The sequence below is a fragment of the Panulirus ornatus genome, chromosome 21 (genome assembly GCF_036320965.1).
Source record: "Panulirus ornatus isolate Po-2019 chromosome 21, ASM3632096v1, whole genome shotgun sequence".
NCBI classification, from domain to species: domain Eukaryota; kingdom Metazoa; phylum Arthropoda; class Malacostraca; order Decapoda; family Palinuridae; genus Panulirus; species Panulirus ornatus.
The window spans coordinates 5,482,033-5,496,653 of NC_092244.1; the positions used below are offsets into that span (position 1 = coordinate 5,482,033).

The following is a 14,621-nucleotide window of genomic DNA, read 5'->3' on the forward strand; positions in this document are numbered from 1 at the left end:
TTAACAGGACACTGGCATAGGGCAACTCTGGTGCAATGTTTGCAGAGGTTCCTACCAAATGTTCCCACTGACTATTCCCTAATGCTCCAGCCTAATGTTCCTTCCGACTATTTCTACGTAATGCTCGTGCATAAATGTTCCTACCAACCACTAATATCTACTGCTCCTACCATTTTGCCAAAAGGCAGGGCTAGCACATAGGGCTTACCACAGGAAAATCTAGTCATGAAAAATGAGCTGTTAGTTGAGTGTTGTCAAGTGTTAGGTATAAGGGCAGATTGTATATTTGTAGACAGAATGCCAGTAGTCCACATATGGGTGAGGTAGAAAGAAAAACTGCAACGTGGGTCAGAGAAGCACACCTTGACAAACACTGGAGTGCTGGCTCACTAGGCAGCCATCACTAATTATCCAAATACCCAGGTAGGTAGTAATGGTAATCTACCCCCCTAGCCGTTGGCTGTCTACCAACTACTACCTACTCAATATATGATTAATATTACATGTAAACAGTGTTAAGTTACCATATGGTATTGTACACTACACTCTTGTTGACATGCCAATATTCTTTAAAGTTTGTTCTGTCAAATAAAGGTGAACATCATGGTGACCATACTGCTGGGCAACTTCTCTAGCCATCAAATTAGTTTTGTCCCTGAGGCTGATGTTCAATCCCTTTTGTACAAGCCATTTGACAAGGTCAAGATCACCATAGGCAGCAGCGTAGTGGAGGGCTGAAGTTTTCCCATGGGCTCGGGCATGCAGATCACATCCATAAGAAATCAACAGCTCAAGCAGTGTCTGTTGACCCCTGGCAGCAGCCCAGTGCAAAGGTGTCCGGCCTGAGGATAAATCCATAAGAATATTTATGATTTTTTTTTTTTACAAAAGGAGGGAGTAAAAGAAATAAAGAAACATACTTTATTTTTTTTTTATTATACTTTGTCGCTGTCTCCCGCGTTTGCGAGGTAGCGCAAGGAAACAGACGAAAGAAATGGCCCAACCCCCCCCCCATACACATGTATATACATACGTCCACACACGCAAATATACATACCTACACAGCTTTCCATGGTTTACCCCAGACGCTTCACATGCCTTGATTCAATCCACTGACAGCACGTCAACCCCGGTATACCACATCGCTCCAATTCACTCTATTCCTTGCCCTCCTTTCACCCTCCTGCATGTTCAGGCCCCGATCACACAAAATCTTTTTCACTCCATCTTTCCACCTCCAATTTGGTCTCCCTCTTCTCCTCGTTCCCTCCACCTCCGACACATATATCCTCTTGGTCAATCTTTCCTCACTCATTCTCTCCATCTGCCCAAACCACTTCAAAATCTTCTGCTCTCTCAACCACGCTCTTTTTATTTCCACACATCTCTCTTACCCTTACGTTACTCACTCGATCAAACCACCTCACACCACACATTGTCCTCAAACATCTCATTTCCAGCACATCCATCCTCCTGCGCACAACTCTATCCATAGCCCACGCCTCGCAACCATACAACATTGTTGGAACCACTATTCCTTCAAACATACCCATTTTTGCTTTCCGAGATAATGTTCTCGACTTCCACACATTCTTCAAGGCTCCCAGAATTTTCGCCCCCTCCCCCACCCTGTGATCCACTTCCGCTTCCATGGTTGCATCCGCTGCCAGATCCACTCCCAGATATCTAAAACACTTCACTTCCTCCAGTTTTTCTCCATTCAAACTCACCTCCCAATTGACTTGACCCTCAACCCTACTGTACCTAATAACCTTGCTCTTATTCACATTTACTCTTAACTTTCTTCTTCCACACACTTTACCAAACTCAGTCACCAGCTTCTGCAGTTTCTCACATGAATCAGCCACCAGCGCTGTATCATACTTAACATGCATTAAGTGCTGGTCTTCAACAATATTTCACTGAAGGAATGGGTGGGATTTCATTACCTTGCTATCTTGAACAATCAAAGCACCCTTTACTGCCATCATGAAAGTTAATGGTTTCTGTTATTAATTGCTATAATCATAATCATAACCCTTACAGTGATGTACATTATCAGTTACTGCGTATACATATGTTCACAACTATTATTATTATCACAAGTGTTTGAAGTTCCATGCATGCCACAAGTAAGTTTAGAGAAGATAAGAAAAGCAGCAAGAATCATCAGGTCATACCACAGTTGTCAGCAGCATGGAAGTGTGCCCCAGCTGCCAGCAACTCCTTCATCACCTCCTGCTGCATGGCCCAGGTGGCCAGGTGTAGTGGCCTTGCTCCTGTCAAAACAAAAATGTTTTAATTAGTGGCTTTGAAAGTCCTCTGAGTATCTCTATCAATGTTGTACATTATTGTCACTACACACATTAATTTATAATGAAAATAATAACAATGATAATATGAAACATCTGGGATAAGCCATGGAAAGGTCTGTGGGGATAGAGAGCTGTGGTTTCAGTGTATCACAAATGACAGCTACAGGATAAGTGTTAGTAGATGTGGCCTTTTGTTTATTTCCTGGTGCTACCTTGCTGATGCAGAGGGTAGCGATGCTGTTTCCTGTGGGGTAGGGTGGCACCAAGAACGGATGAAGGCAACCAAGTAAGTATACACATATATATATATATATATATATATATATATATATATATATATATATATATATATATATATATATATATATATATATATATATATATATATATTTATCCCTGGGGATAGGGGATTAAGAATACTTCCCACGTATTCCCTGCGTGTCGTAGAAGGCGACTAAAAGGGGAGGGAGTGGGGGGCTGGAAATCCTTCCCTATCGTTTTTTTTTTTTTTTTTTTTTAAATTTTCCAAAAGAAGGAACAGAGGGGGCCAGGTGAGGATATTCCAAAAAAAGGCCCAGTCCTCTGTTCTTAACGCTACCTCGCTAACGCGGGAAATGGCGAATAGTTTAAAAGAAAGAAAAAAGAAAAAATATATATATATATATATATATATATATATATATATATATATATATATATATATATATATATATATATATATATATATTATCCCTGGGGATAGGGGAGAAAGAATACTTCCCACGTATTCCCTGCGTGTCGTAGAAGGCGACTAAAAGGGAAGGGAGCGAGAGGCTGGAAATCCTCCCCTCATTTTTTTTTTTCTTTTTTTTCTCCAAAAGAAGAAACAGAGAAAGGGGCCAGGTGAGGATATTCCCTCAAAGGCCCAGTCCTCATCCTCTGTTCGTAACGCTACCTCGCTAATGCGGGAAATGGCGATTAGTATAAAAAAAAAAATATATATATATATATATATATATATATATATATATATATATATATATATATATATATATATATATATATGTATATGTCAGTGTATTTGGAACATACATAAAAGAAACAAACTTATGCTACTTCTGCAACATCTGGGTCAATATCACACATTGAATTAAAAACGGCATTCAGAGCACAAATTCTCCTCTCAATACATTATTAAGAATGCACTTTGTACACTCTTAATGTCTGTCATCATTGTTGACTGATCTCTGCTTCTTTGGTTTGACCAAAGGAGTGATCCACAATTCGTCATATAGCCTCAGTCTACTGGTCACGAGGAAACCTTTCATGGCAGTGGAGTCTTAAGAGAGGATTCCAACATTTGAGACACTGTGTTGATGTCATTTGTGGGGTAGATTTCATCACATGACTCACACTCCTTCCACTGGCCAAATGTCACTTTTACTTTATACCTTTTCTGAGAATTGTTAGACATGATGCTTTTTTCTACAGATTAATAAAGATGGTCGTTCCTAAAATCTAATCTTACATTCTAACCTGTCCACTGAAAGGTCAGTATTATGTGACGATTAAAGATTTAGCATTACTAAAACTGAAATGCCACAATATATTAAGTGTGAATCACTGATAACAGAACACAGATTAGCTGGGAAGCTGTAACACGATATCTAACTGCCCTTTGGTAATACTGGCATATTACATGAGGCAAAAAACAATGCTAAATGTACTAACCATGATCCTGAGGCATTTTGCTTTGTATGTTGACATCTGCATTGCAGTATAAGAGGATCTGAACAACATCTAGATTTCCAGCGTGGGCAGCATGATGGAGGGCAGCTCGACCACCACCAAGGTCCCCACCTTGGATCTGGTCCACCTGTGCTCCAGCCAATAATGCTGCTTGGACTCCATCAGCATCTCCAGTCCAGGAACACTGCATCTATGGGGGGATCAATAGTTACTTCTTCCTCACTCTTGGCCTGTTTTGCCGACTAACTCACTTTGATAATGCTCCTTTTAACAACTGCTTCAGCAATCTTTGATATTTGTTGATTTTCAGCTGAACAGAACTTAACCCCACACCATGTAAATGAAACTCCTGAGGATCAATCATAGTATAATGCCCAAATATCTCAAATGCCTGAAAATTTTGAAACTGTAAGAGTAACAATTTTTTCCCCACTGGTAATTTTCCTGAGCACACTTCTGCAATATTAGTTATTTCATTTACAGTTCTACAACCTGCATTGTGAAGATAGTTATGTACAGGATGTTAATAGTCGTCAAGAATTTAGGGAGACTTGGATAAAGTTATGCAACATTTAATACTTATCAAGAATGTTAATAATGTTATTTTGCTGATGTTCATATGGAACACAGTATTCCAAATCTACCCTACATGCTGGTCTCCAACATTTGTATTCCTCCCTACCTGAAGGTCTCCAACGTTTCCACTCCTCCCTACCTTCAGTTCTCCAACATAACTGCTTTTCCCCAACTTTTCTATTGTGCATCCATTGACTTCCTATATTTCTATTCCCCATCTGCTGGTCTCCAGTATTCTTACTCCTCCCCAACTTTTTCTTTTAATGTTAGCTGAGATGGCATGGGCAACTAAATGCCCTAGTCAAGGCCTTCTAGTTTCTGGTTTCCAATATTTCTACTCCTTCCCTACTACTGCCCTCGAACTTTTTACTCCACATCTGCTGTCCTCCAACATTCTTATTCCTACCACTGGCTGGTTTCCAACATTCAATGCTTCCCTATCTATTTATCTCAAACATGTCTACTTCCTACCAACTGCTCTCCAACATTCTCACCAGTTGGTCTCCAATATTTCTACTCCTACCCTTAAGCTTGTTTCCAACAGTACTCCTTACTCACTGGTCTCTAAGTTACACCAACACCTCCCCACCTACTAGTCTCCAACATTCCTACTTTCAATATGGCCTCCAAAATTACTACACCCTAAGAAGATTCCTAACCCTGACAATGAAATGAGAAAAATAACTCACTGTCCCTGAGAATGAACAGACAACTTACTAGTTTGCTCTGTGCTGCATTCATTTTGTTGTTCACAGCATGGACTCGTCTCTACAATATCTTATTGTTGGGTCACTTGTATATGACTGCTGCATGCATGGAAAATGTTAGTGCCACACATTCCCACAGTATATTACAGTTCTTTCACTGCAGTACTTCAGTGGGCCCCAACTATTGCATATCAAGTACGCACAGCACTGTATATCTACTTTAAACACCACCATGCAGGTATTTGTTATCTCTGTACTTCATGGTGTGATCACAGGTGTGCACTGTGGCTATCAAAGTCACTGAATCACAGTGCATTGCTTCAGATATCCCTGCAGTCATTGGTTGTTATGTCACTGCACAGAACATCCTGCCCATCACTGTACTACCTTTGAACATTTAGCAGGACCTGGCACCCATAAATCAAGATAAAAGTGCACGTCAGTCCAGCTTTCATGTGACGTAAGTTATCATGAAGATAACAAGATAATGTGAGCTCTCAGATTTGATACTGTAAAATCATTGTGTGCCCAGCTGTTCAGATATGTCTCCTCCTATAATAGTCTCTGTTCCAGTCTGAAGTGCACTTTACTCATCTGTACTGCAATCTGTAAGCTATGTTCTAGTCCAGTGTGTGTCTTATTCTACATTCTGTGTTCCACTTAATACAGTAGTATGCTTTCATCTATTTATGTGTTCTAGTCTGTAATCAGAGTATATTTTTGTGGTCTGTGCTCAATTGTAATCTGCTTTCAAAGTGTAGTCTATTTTACATACCTCCCACTAGGATCTTTTCTCCCTCTTCTGGTTTGAAATCCTCAAATGTATCTTCGGAGTTTCTGCTGCACAGCTTTCCCATAAACCTTCCCCTAAGTTTTCCGTAGGCTTTCTTCCTTTTGGCTTCCTGTTCTTTCCAATGAGCTCTGTAGGATCCTGCTCATGTCTCTAGTCCTGTTTCAACAATAAACACACATATAATTGGTAAGTAATCATCAAATGAAAACATTTAATTTGCATTGCTGCATATGATTAAATTGTGTTCTGTTTTTGGGAAGTAAAATGTTTAATATGAATAAACATGGATGATGAGCATGACAGAGGCAGCCTACTTTCATATGACCAAAAATGGGTCTTGACCTTTTACGGTTACTCATAAATATCTACTACCTTGCACACACACACTGGAGCCTTTGAAGTTTGGACACCTACCTAGCAGAGAGCTGGTCATCCTTGCAGAATCATTCAGTATCATCAGGTAAGCCTGCACTGTATTGACTGCTTATCTCCAGTTCTTCACATTGACTTTCCTCTCAGTACAACCATCCCTGACAAGTTGTCACTCAGAGGAAAAAAAGTCACATTTACTGAGCTGTGTTTACATACACAAAAAAAAAATGTCTGTGTGAACACCTGGTGACTGTGTTGCGAGAGGCAATGATATGTCATTTAAACCTAAAGACAACCTTAATGATGTAGGTAGCATGTCATAATCACAAAAAAGTCATATAAGATTAATGAGGTAGGTAGTTGTCGGTAGGCAACCAACAACCAGGGAGGTATGTTACCAGTACTACCTGCCTAGGTATCGGGAAGTTTAGTGACACTTGCGTAGTGAGCCAGCACTTCAGTCATTGTCAAGTTGACCTTTGACTTGCGAAGCTGTCTTTCCTTTCTGCCTCACCCACATATAGACTACTGGTTTTCAGTCTTTAAACAGACAATCTCTCCTTCTTAAACATAACGCTTAGCACACTTAAACAGCTCATTCTTTGTAACTAGATTTTCCTGCAGTGAGCACTTTGTGCTAGCCAGCCTTTTGGCAAAATGTTAGGAACAGTAGACAGCAGTAGTAGGCAGGAACATTTAGGCTGGAGCATTAGGTAGAAGTAACAGGCAAGAGTATTAGGTGGATACATGAAGTACTAGTAGTAAGTAGGAATATTAGGTGGGAGCCTCTGCAAACACTGCACTAGAACTGCCCTTTGCCAGTGGCCTTTTAAGGGTGAAGCACTAAAGGCTAAGAAGTGGCATTGGAGTCCACTAGTTATGGAAACTCTATTGCCATAGTCATCCGCTTCAGGGAGTTCCAGTTGGAACAGGCTTATAGATATATAGATAGAGATTAATGAAGATATTATCTGGGTGGATGACCCTGATAAGAGGGTCTGGTTTCAATGCTTTACAAGACAGCTAGAGAATGGGTGTAAGCATGTGAGGCCATTTCTTCACCTGTTCTTGATGCTACCTCGCTAGGATGGGAAGTGGCAAAGTATAAAAAAATATCTATGTATGTATATGAAGTCTAGAACAGTTAGTGTTGTGTTCAGTAATGATTGTCCATTCAAGGTGACTTGAAGGTGTGTGCTAGATTCACGTTTGTCCAAGTCAAAAGTGATTGATGACTTATATGGAGATGCAGACATAATGTTCTGGGTGAGCTATTGTTCCAACTGTGTAATACAGTATTGCTTATTTGTTGTTGCTACTGTGATGTGACTTTAGGGTTGTCTGAACATATGAGGACCTTCATGTTGTGGTTTGCTGGAAGTAATGGGAGGTTGTGTAAGAAAAGATTGAAGAGGTTTGGATGTGTCACAGACTGTAACACATTCAGGAGAGCTGGGATGTGATTAAAAAATCAAGACCTTTATGCCAATAAAGAGAACTGTCTTTTGATGTATGTATTCAACCCTTAACCCTTAAAGTCTGTTGGCCTAAATGGTAAACCCACACAGTACACTCTGCTGGATATACTGCTAAACCCACTAAATTTCATCTCATGAAATGTGAACCTTATCCACTCTTACTATGATACAATACTTCTCATGTGAAGGTAATAAACATGAAAATTTTCATGTATATGAATGTATTCAAACCTTAAAGTTTGTTGGCCTAAGTGGTAAACCCACACAGTACACTCTGCTGGACATATTGCTAAACCCACTAAATTTCATCAAACGAAATATGAACCTTATCCACTCTATGATACAATACTTCTCATGTGAAGGTAATACACATGAAAATTTTCATGTGCAGTGTTTAAGAATCTTTATTAACAAAGTTCTAACAAACAAATAATAAATTCACAAACTTCATATCAAAAATATTTGATGAAAATTTAGCTTCCATGACTAGTAACTGCTTCTGAAGCACATTTATTAGTTTATTGTTTTTGAAAGAAAACAGTTAAGTTTTGAAATATGTCTGAATGTACAAGAGTTCTATTACAGTAGAGAGGCTTGATAAATATTGATTTAACACAAATATCAATGAGAACAAAACAGGAAGCCAGTAATGACAACTTTTTTAAATCTGTAAAATATATTAACAAAAAGTAAGAAATAAGGTCGGCAGGAAGCTGAGGAATAATATGCACCAGAAGGAGAGGAAAAAAGTGTGAAAAGAATAACCTCGGCATTGTGACATTTGGGTTCTGAGGAACTAAGCACTCAATAGTATACCTTTACATGAAGAAAACAATATCAACACTCTTAACAATGGAGGCCTCACAGGTAAATGCTAGGCAGTTCTATTCAGTCAAAAGAACTGGATCCTAACACCAAGACCAGCAACCCAAATTATCATTCCACCACTCCAAAATAGTCTTATAATGACTTGCAAGCCAAGGTCTTCAAAACAAGTAAAACAGCTGTTAACTGGTATGGGAGGAGCATTGATATCACTCCATAAACACTAGAAAAAAGATGTTAAAGTAGTTGTCACTAAAAAATCTGATCCATAAAGATTTCTTTGTTGAATATAGAAATCAGTCTTTCTATACAAATCTGAATCTGCCAACTCAAAAAGACCTGAGGGAAAAGTTTTAATGCAACAAAAATCCTGCTTTTACATGAAGAAAGGAAACACTATTCTACTGCCTGGACCATATATATTCAAAAGATGTAGCTTTGCAACCTGCAGTTTAAAAAATCAATGACAAGAAATTTCACAAGTGAAAGATGTACTGCATGTACCCAATAATTGATCATTTGGAAATGGTGAATCATTTTGAGAATGATTTGTACATGCATTCAGCCAAATAACTTTAAAGTGATTTGGGCATGTTGAAAGAATGCAAGATGGGGAGTTCACATGGACAATGTATGATAGTACAATTAAAGGGGTTCATATGAGAGGAGGATCAACTGCAATATCGGGAAATAGAATGGAAGAGAGCTGTAGGGAGAGAAATGGTGGAAGAATACATGGAATGATGTATGTGTGGGAGACATGTAAGGACAAATGAAGATTTCTTTTGCTGTGGCCAGAAGGAACAGAGGTCAGAGATATCACAAGACAGGTAGATAGATAATTACAAGTAGCAGTTTTCTTGTTTATTCCTCTACCAAATTTATCTCCTTTCCCATTTACATTATGTGAATTGAAAGAAAACAGCTTCTCTGTGCACTCTCACTCACTCTCGTGTCCAGTGTGCTATGGTGAACTAAGGCTTACGCTACCTAAGTGATTTCTAATTATTCACTTAGCAAACTAAGTAGTTTTGTTAAGGGAAGAAACTTAGATTTTCATTCTCAATGCTCAGTTAGAAAAGCATTCACCTAAGTATCCTAAGCACTTACTGTTGATGCAAAGTAGAATTTATTTCTGAGCTCAGTATCATCAAAACAAATGATGACTATAATTTAAGGCACTGTTTTATTCTCAGCAAGTCAACAGTTGTTCATCCTTTGATCTGATGACCCATTTTGAAAATTAATGAGGGGTAATGCCTGCTCATCAGAATGAACTCCTTTATTCAATGAAACATACTGATCCTCATCATGAGTTAGGGCAAAATGGTTCAAGAGCTGATCATGAATCAATGTCAAGTAAGACATTGCTTTTCTGAAAGGCTTTCTCAATAACCAATTAAATCTGAATTTTCTTGTTTTCAAAATGCAGTTGAATTTGCTCTGGTTCAAAAAGTTTTTCTCAAATATACAATGCACAAACTTCACAGATGCTTACACCATTATAAATGCAAACACAGTAAGAAGCTCCCTGATCTGTAATTGCTTTACAGTCCACATAATCCTATCTTAATTCCAATGATGCAGGAAGTGTGTATTAAATAACCCATCCTGATCCAGAACAGTCTTCTGGTTAGTAATCATTAACAATGTTACCAATGAGAACAGTGATCTGACCACCTTATAGTTTTATTAGGGCTTATAACTGACCACTCAAAGGCACAGTTATTTCGAATGACATATTTTGTTGGGGTAATCAAACTTTGTGTGTCTGCATCCAGCTGCTATGATTAAACAAGATAGCCCTGCTGAATGTTGTAAATTATGCTATGAATGGCACCAGTCAGATATTGTGAAAAACTGAATATGGATTCAATGCACAGTATGAAAGTACAAAGCTGAAACATTTACTTTCAATCACACAAATCAATCAAAATCTAATGACACAAACAAATCTTGATGAAAGATCACCATGAAAAGAATCAGAAGATTAATATCAGTAATAAAGATGAAAAGAATGTAGCACAGACAGTTACATGATGAACAAATATATATAAGGATGAAGTAATCTATGGCATTAGGAGATTCTTCTGGAAACAACTTAAAATGCATTTAAGAGCTTATAAAACAATATAAACACAGTAAGGAAGACCCCTTTACATTCTTTTACGACAACAGGTATTTCACTGAGGGCTGTTTCGACGATCAGAGTCATTATATGAATTCTCATCTAAACCATGGCTATTTTGCAATCTGAATGAACAAACTAATATCAAGAGTTATGGGTGAAAACTCCTAGCGCTGGGAAGTGAGGAACTTTACCCTCCTCCATTCTGAATTTTACCTTGCCTTTTCAAGCAAACCTTTATCCTTTGCCAGTAATGTTCACTGAAAGATGGAGAAACTTCACTGAAATACAACTTACAATGGCAGAGACCATGCATGAAGGTCTTTGTTGCAACCTTTTCCAAGACAAAGGATCCACACCATACCTTTACGAGGCAAAGACAAGTGCAATGCTGATGACAACATTTTGGCAACTTATCAATATTGTGCGTTAATATCCTTATTCCTCTTTCCTGAGAACAGAGAAAGACAAACTGATGAGAAAATTCACACCAAATATGATTGCACAATAACCAAATGTAATTAGTAATTATTCACAATAAATAAAACAGCCATCATTTCTTACAAAATAATCATCAATCATGTATGTATAAAATATTTAAAGCCTCCCTCATTGAGACAAAGCACCTATGAGATTTGATCTCTTTCATTAATCTTGAAAACTATCCTCCTTTAACTGAACAGCATTGGCAAAATTAATTTCTTGTTTATACTGATTATTACAAATCTGTCTTTTATCACTCGTATCAGTTTTTTCAGATGGTCTGCTCTCATTACAGTTTTGAGCCATGTCTGTTTCTTCTTGAGATGGACCATCCTGCTGTTCTTCATTCTCTAGCTTACCAGACTCCTCCTCCTTCTTCTTCCGGATCTTCTCAGCAAGGAACTTGAAACGCAACATACAATCTTCCTGTAAAATAATCACAAACATCCCATTTACATGAAATATGCACATCTCCACAGCAAAGAATGTGAAGAGTATAAATAGATTTCCTAAAGCATTACTATGTCAGGTCTACTTTTCCACTATGCTTTACACAAAGCACAATGAAAAATGCTGAATCTTCTCCATCCACAAAGTTTACTTCAGGTTTTAGTGCATTTGCAAACAAAATATTTCATTTTACTTTTCTATCATTTTTACTGTGGAAGATGAAATACAGTGAGGAAGAACTGGAAAAAAGGCAATGGAGAGATAAATGGAAATATCCTCCACTGTTTCCCCACATTCTTTTTGGTAACCTTCCTAGTTAATCAGGGGTTGATTTATCAGTGATAAGGGTGCAAATATTATAGCAAATAAACTATCTTCTCATTTATAATATGATAACCTACAGACTTTCCTTTAATCATTTAAAGGAGCATTTTCACAAAAAATTATTTCAATTTTACTAATCAGGTCTGGCTTTTGGAAGGCTCATAATGATGGCTTAGTTACCATTACACCTCACTACCTTAGTTTTGTCAGGTACAGTTCGAGCAATCTTGTCCCAGCGCTGGTCAGTGCCCTTTGGATACAGTTTTAATGCTTTTTCTAAAGCTTTCTGTTGTGTGGGATTCCACATTTCATCACTGCCTGCAGAAAGGTCAGCCTTCTCTGCTTTGGTTTTGACTTTAACCTGTTGAAACATTTAAATAAATAAATAAATGTTAGTGTAATACAAAGACATAACTAACTGTAATGGTAACAGAGTCCTTATTCAAACATCAGTATACCAATGACTTAAGTCTTATGACCGTATGACATCATCTAACACTTCTCACTAAACATGATGATTTATAATCATCATTTCAATATTTTTATAAAGTTTTACATCTTGTCTGTTTTCAAAAACTTCTTTAACATATCTGCTTCCATTTCATCCTCCTTACTGATGTCCAATCCAAATGTTTAACCCCTTAAATTTTTTCATCTTAGTGCCTATCAAACTATATTTCTTAATCATATTCCATCTTTTCCCAAAAAAGCACTTTCAGCTGATTTTACATTAAATTCTTTTCTTGCAAGTTCCTGAATTTCTTACTTTCTGTACTTTCTACAAACATATGTGTGTTATCTAAGTACATTAAGAGCCTCTTTTGCAACCTTTTTAGCCTGCTTTGATACTATGTGATTAATTTTCTTTATAAACATAAGTTTTTCCAGTGCTGTCATTTTACAAACATTAAAAAATACAGGTGCCAAAATTGTACCGAAAATTTTTCAAATTTGCGCTTGTCACTCATTTAGTTCCCTGATGCTACTCACATATATTTTCTCTTTAAAGAAACTTTTCATAGACTAAAATAACTTCTACATATGCTAAACATTCAACAGTCCCTTTCTATCAACTCTGACATAAGCCTTTTCTTGATACATAATTGCAGGATACATACTTTTAAACATTTTATGCATCTACTGAATTAAATATTTCATAACATTCACGTAACTAAAAAGATCACAGATACATGAACCACAAAACCATGTCCTTCATAAATTCTCCTTGAAGACCTTTCACTGCATTATATCTGATTTTCCTATGCTTGCTATCACTATCTTACTGTGCTGTCAATGGATTGAACCAGGGCATGTGAAATGTCTAAGGTAAACCATGGAAAGTTTTGTGGGGCCTGGATGTGGAAAGGGAGCTGTGGTTTTGGTGCATTATAAATGACAGCTAGAGACTGAGTGTGAATGAATGTGGCCTTTGTTGTCTTTTTTCATGTGTAGCAGGGTGGCAACGGGAATGAATAAAGGCAGAAAGTATGAATTATGTACATGTGTATATATGTATATGTCTGTGTATATCCCTGGGGATAGGGGAGGAAAGAATACTTCCCAAGTATTCCCTGCATGTCGTAGAAGGCAACTAAAAGGGGAGGGAGCGGGTGGCTGGGAATCCTCCCCTCTCATTTTTTTTTTATTTTCCAAAAGAAGGAACAGAGAAGGGGGCCAGGTGAGGATATTCCCTCAAAGGCCCAGTCCTCTGTTCTTAATGCTACCTTGCTAACACGGGAAATGGCGAATAGTATGAAAGAAAAAGTCTGTGTATGTATATATATGTATACACTGAAATGCATAGGTATGCGTATGTGTGTGTGTGGACGTGTATGTGTATACATATGTATGTGGGTGGGTTGGGCCATTCTTTCGTCTGTTTCCTTGCGCTACCTCGCTAACATGGGAGACAGCGACGAAGTATAATAAAGAAATGAATAAAAAATCTGTGACAATTGTACCTCTGTACTCCCATCTACAACTACATACATTGGTATAATCTTAGCTTTCCTTACTGGTTCTCTACACTACCTCTTTTAGCTCACTGCTCATACCTTCTACTACCTCTCTATCTCATTTCAAACTCTTCCCTTAGCCATTTCCATGCTCCTTGTAGGGCAGCATACTACAAATGAGGCTCTGGTATTTCCCAGCTCATTTTGAGCTGATGTATGATTAGCATCTAATCCACAAATGTCACTAGTGACCATAAGTCACAGCTGCAAAAAAATATCAAGCTTCACAGTAAACCATAAATCGTCAAAGAAAGTGCAACTGCATCATGACAATATAAAACCATATTCATGCAGCAATTATTACAGACAACTCAGCAGTAAAACAAACAATTTCTCTTGAATTATAACCTGAGGCCATCCCCATATTCTCAACACACTCCCACACCAATATAAAGTATACTAATTCTATGTATTCTATTGATTAATA

The 14,621-nt window shown here is 37.8% G+C and overlaps 2 protein-coding genes across 3 annotated transcripts in view; both read right to left on the minus strand.

Annotated features, from left to right (window-relative positions):
* Window positions 1-48: 48 nt before the first annotated feature.
* Window positions 49-8,210, minus strand: LOC139756304 (uncharacterized). 2 transcript variants are annotated; one of them, XM_071675598.1, is made up of 5 exons: window positions 6,534-8,210; window positions 6,102-6,275; window positions 4,026-4,233; window positions 2,181-2,279; window positions 49-842 (listed from the first exon to the last, which is right to left on the minus strand). In XM_071675598.1, exons 3-5 carry the CDS (start codon window positions 4,231-4,233, stop codon window positions 541-543), a joined length of 609 nt encoding a protein of 202 aa, XP_071531699.1. In that variant the 5' UTR covers window positions 6,102-6,275; window positions 6,534-8,210; the 3' UTR covers window positions 49-540. The 2 variants fall into 2 exon arrangements, with proteins under 2 accessions (XP_071531699.1, XP_071531698.1); XM_071675597.1 differs by lacking the exons at window positions 6,102-6,275; window positions 6,534-8,210 and adding an exon at window positions 5,337-6,042.
* A 145-nt stretch (window positions 8,211-8,355) lies between these two features.
* The window catches only part of LOC139756302 (uncharacterized protein F54F2.9), a 30,552-nt gene continuing 24,286 nt past the window's right edge, over window positions 8,356-14,621 (minus strand). The window contains exons 9-10 of the mRNA XM_071675596.1: window positions 12,376-12,540; window positions 8,356-11,831 (exon numbers count right to left, since the gene is read on the minus strand). Of these exons, the coding sequence (XP_071531697.1) occupies window positions 11,571-11,831; window positions 12,376-12,540 (426 nt within the window). The 3' untranslated portion in view covers window positions 8,356-11,570. The remainder of the gene's footprint in view (window positions 11,832-12,375; window positions 12,541-14,621) is intronic.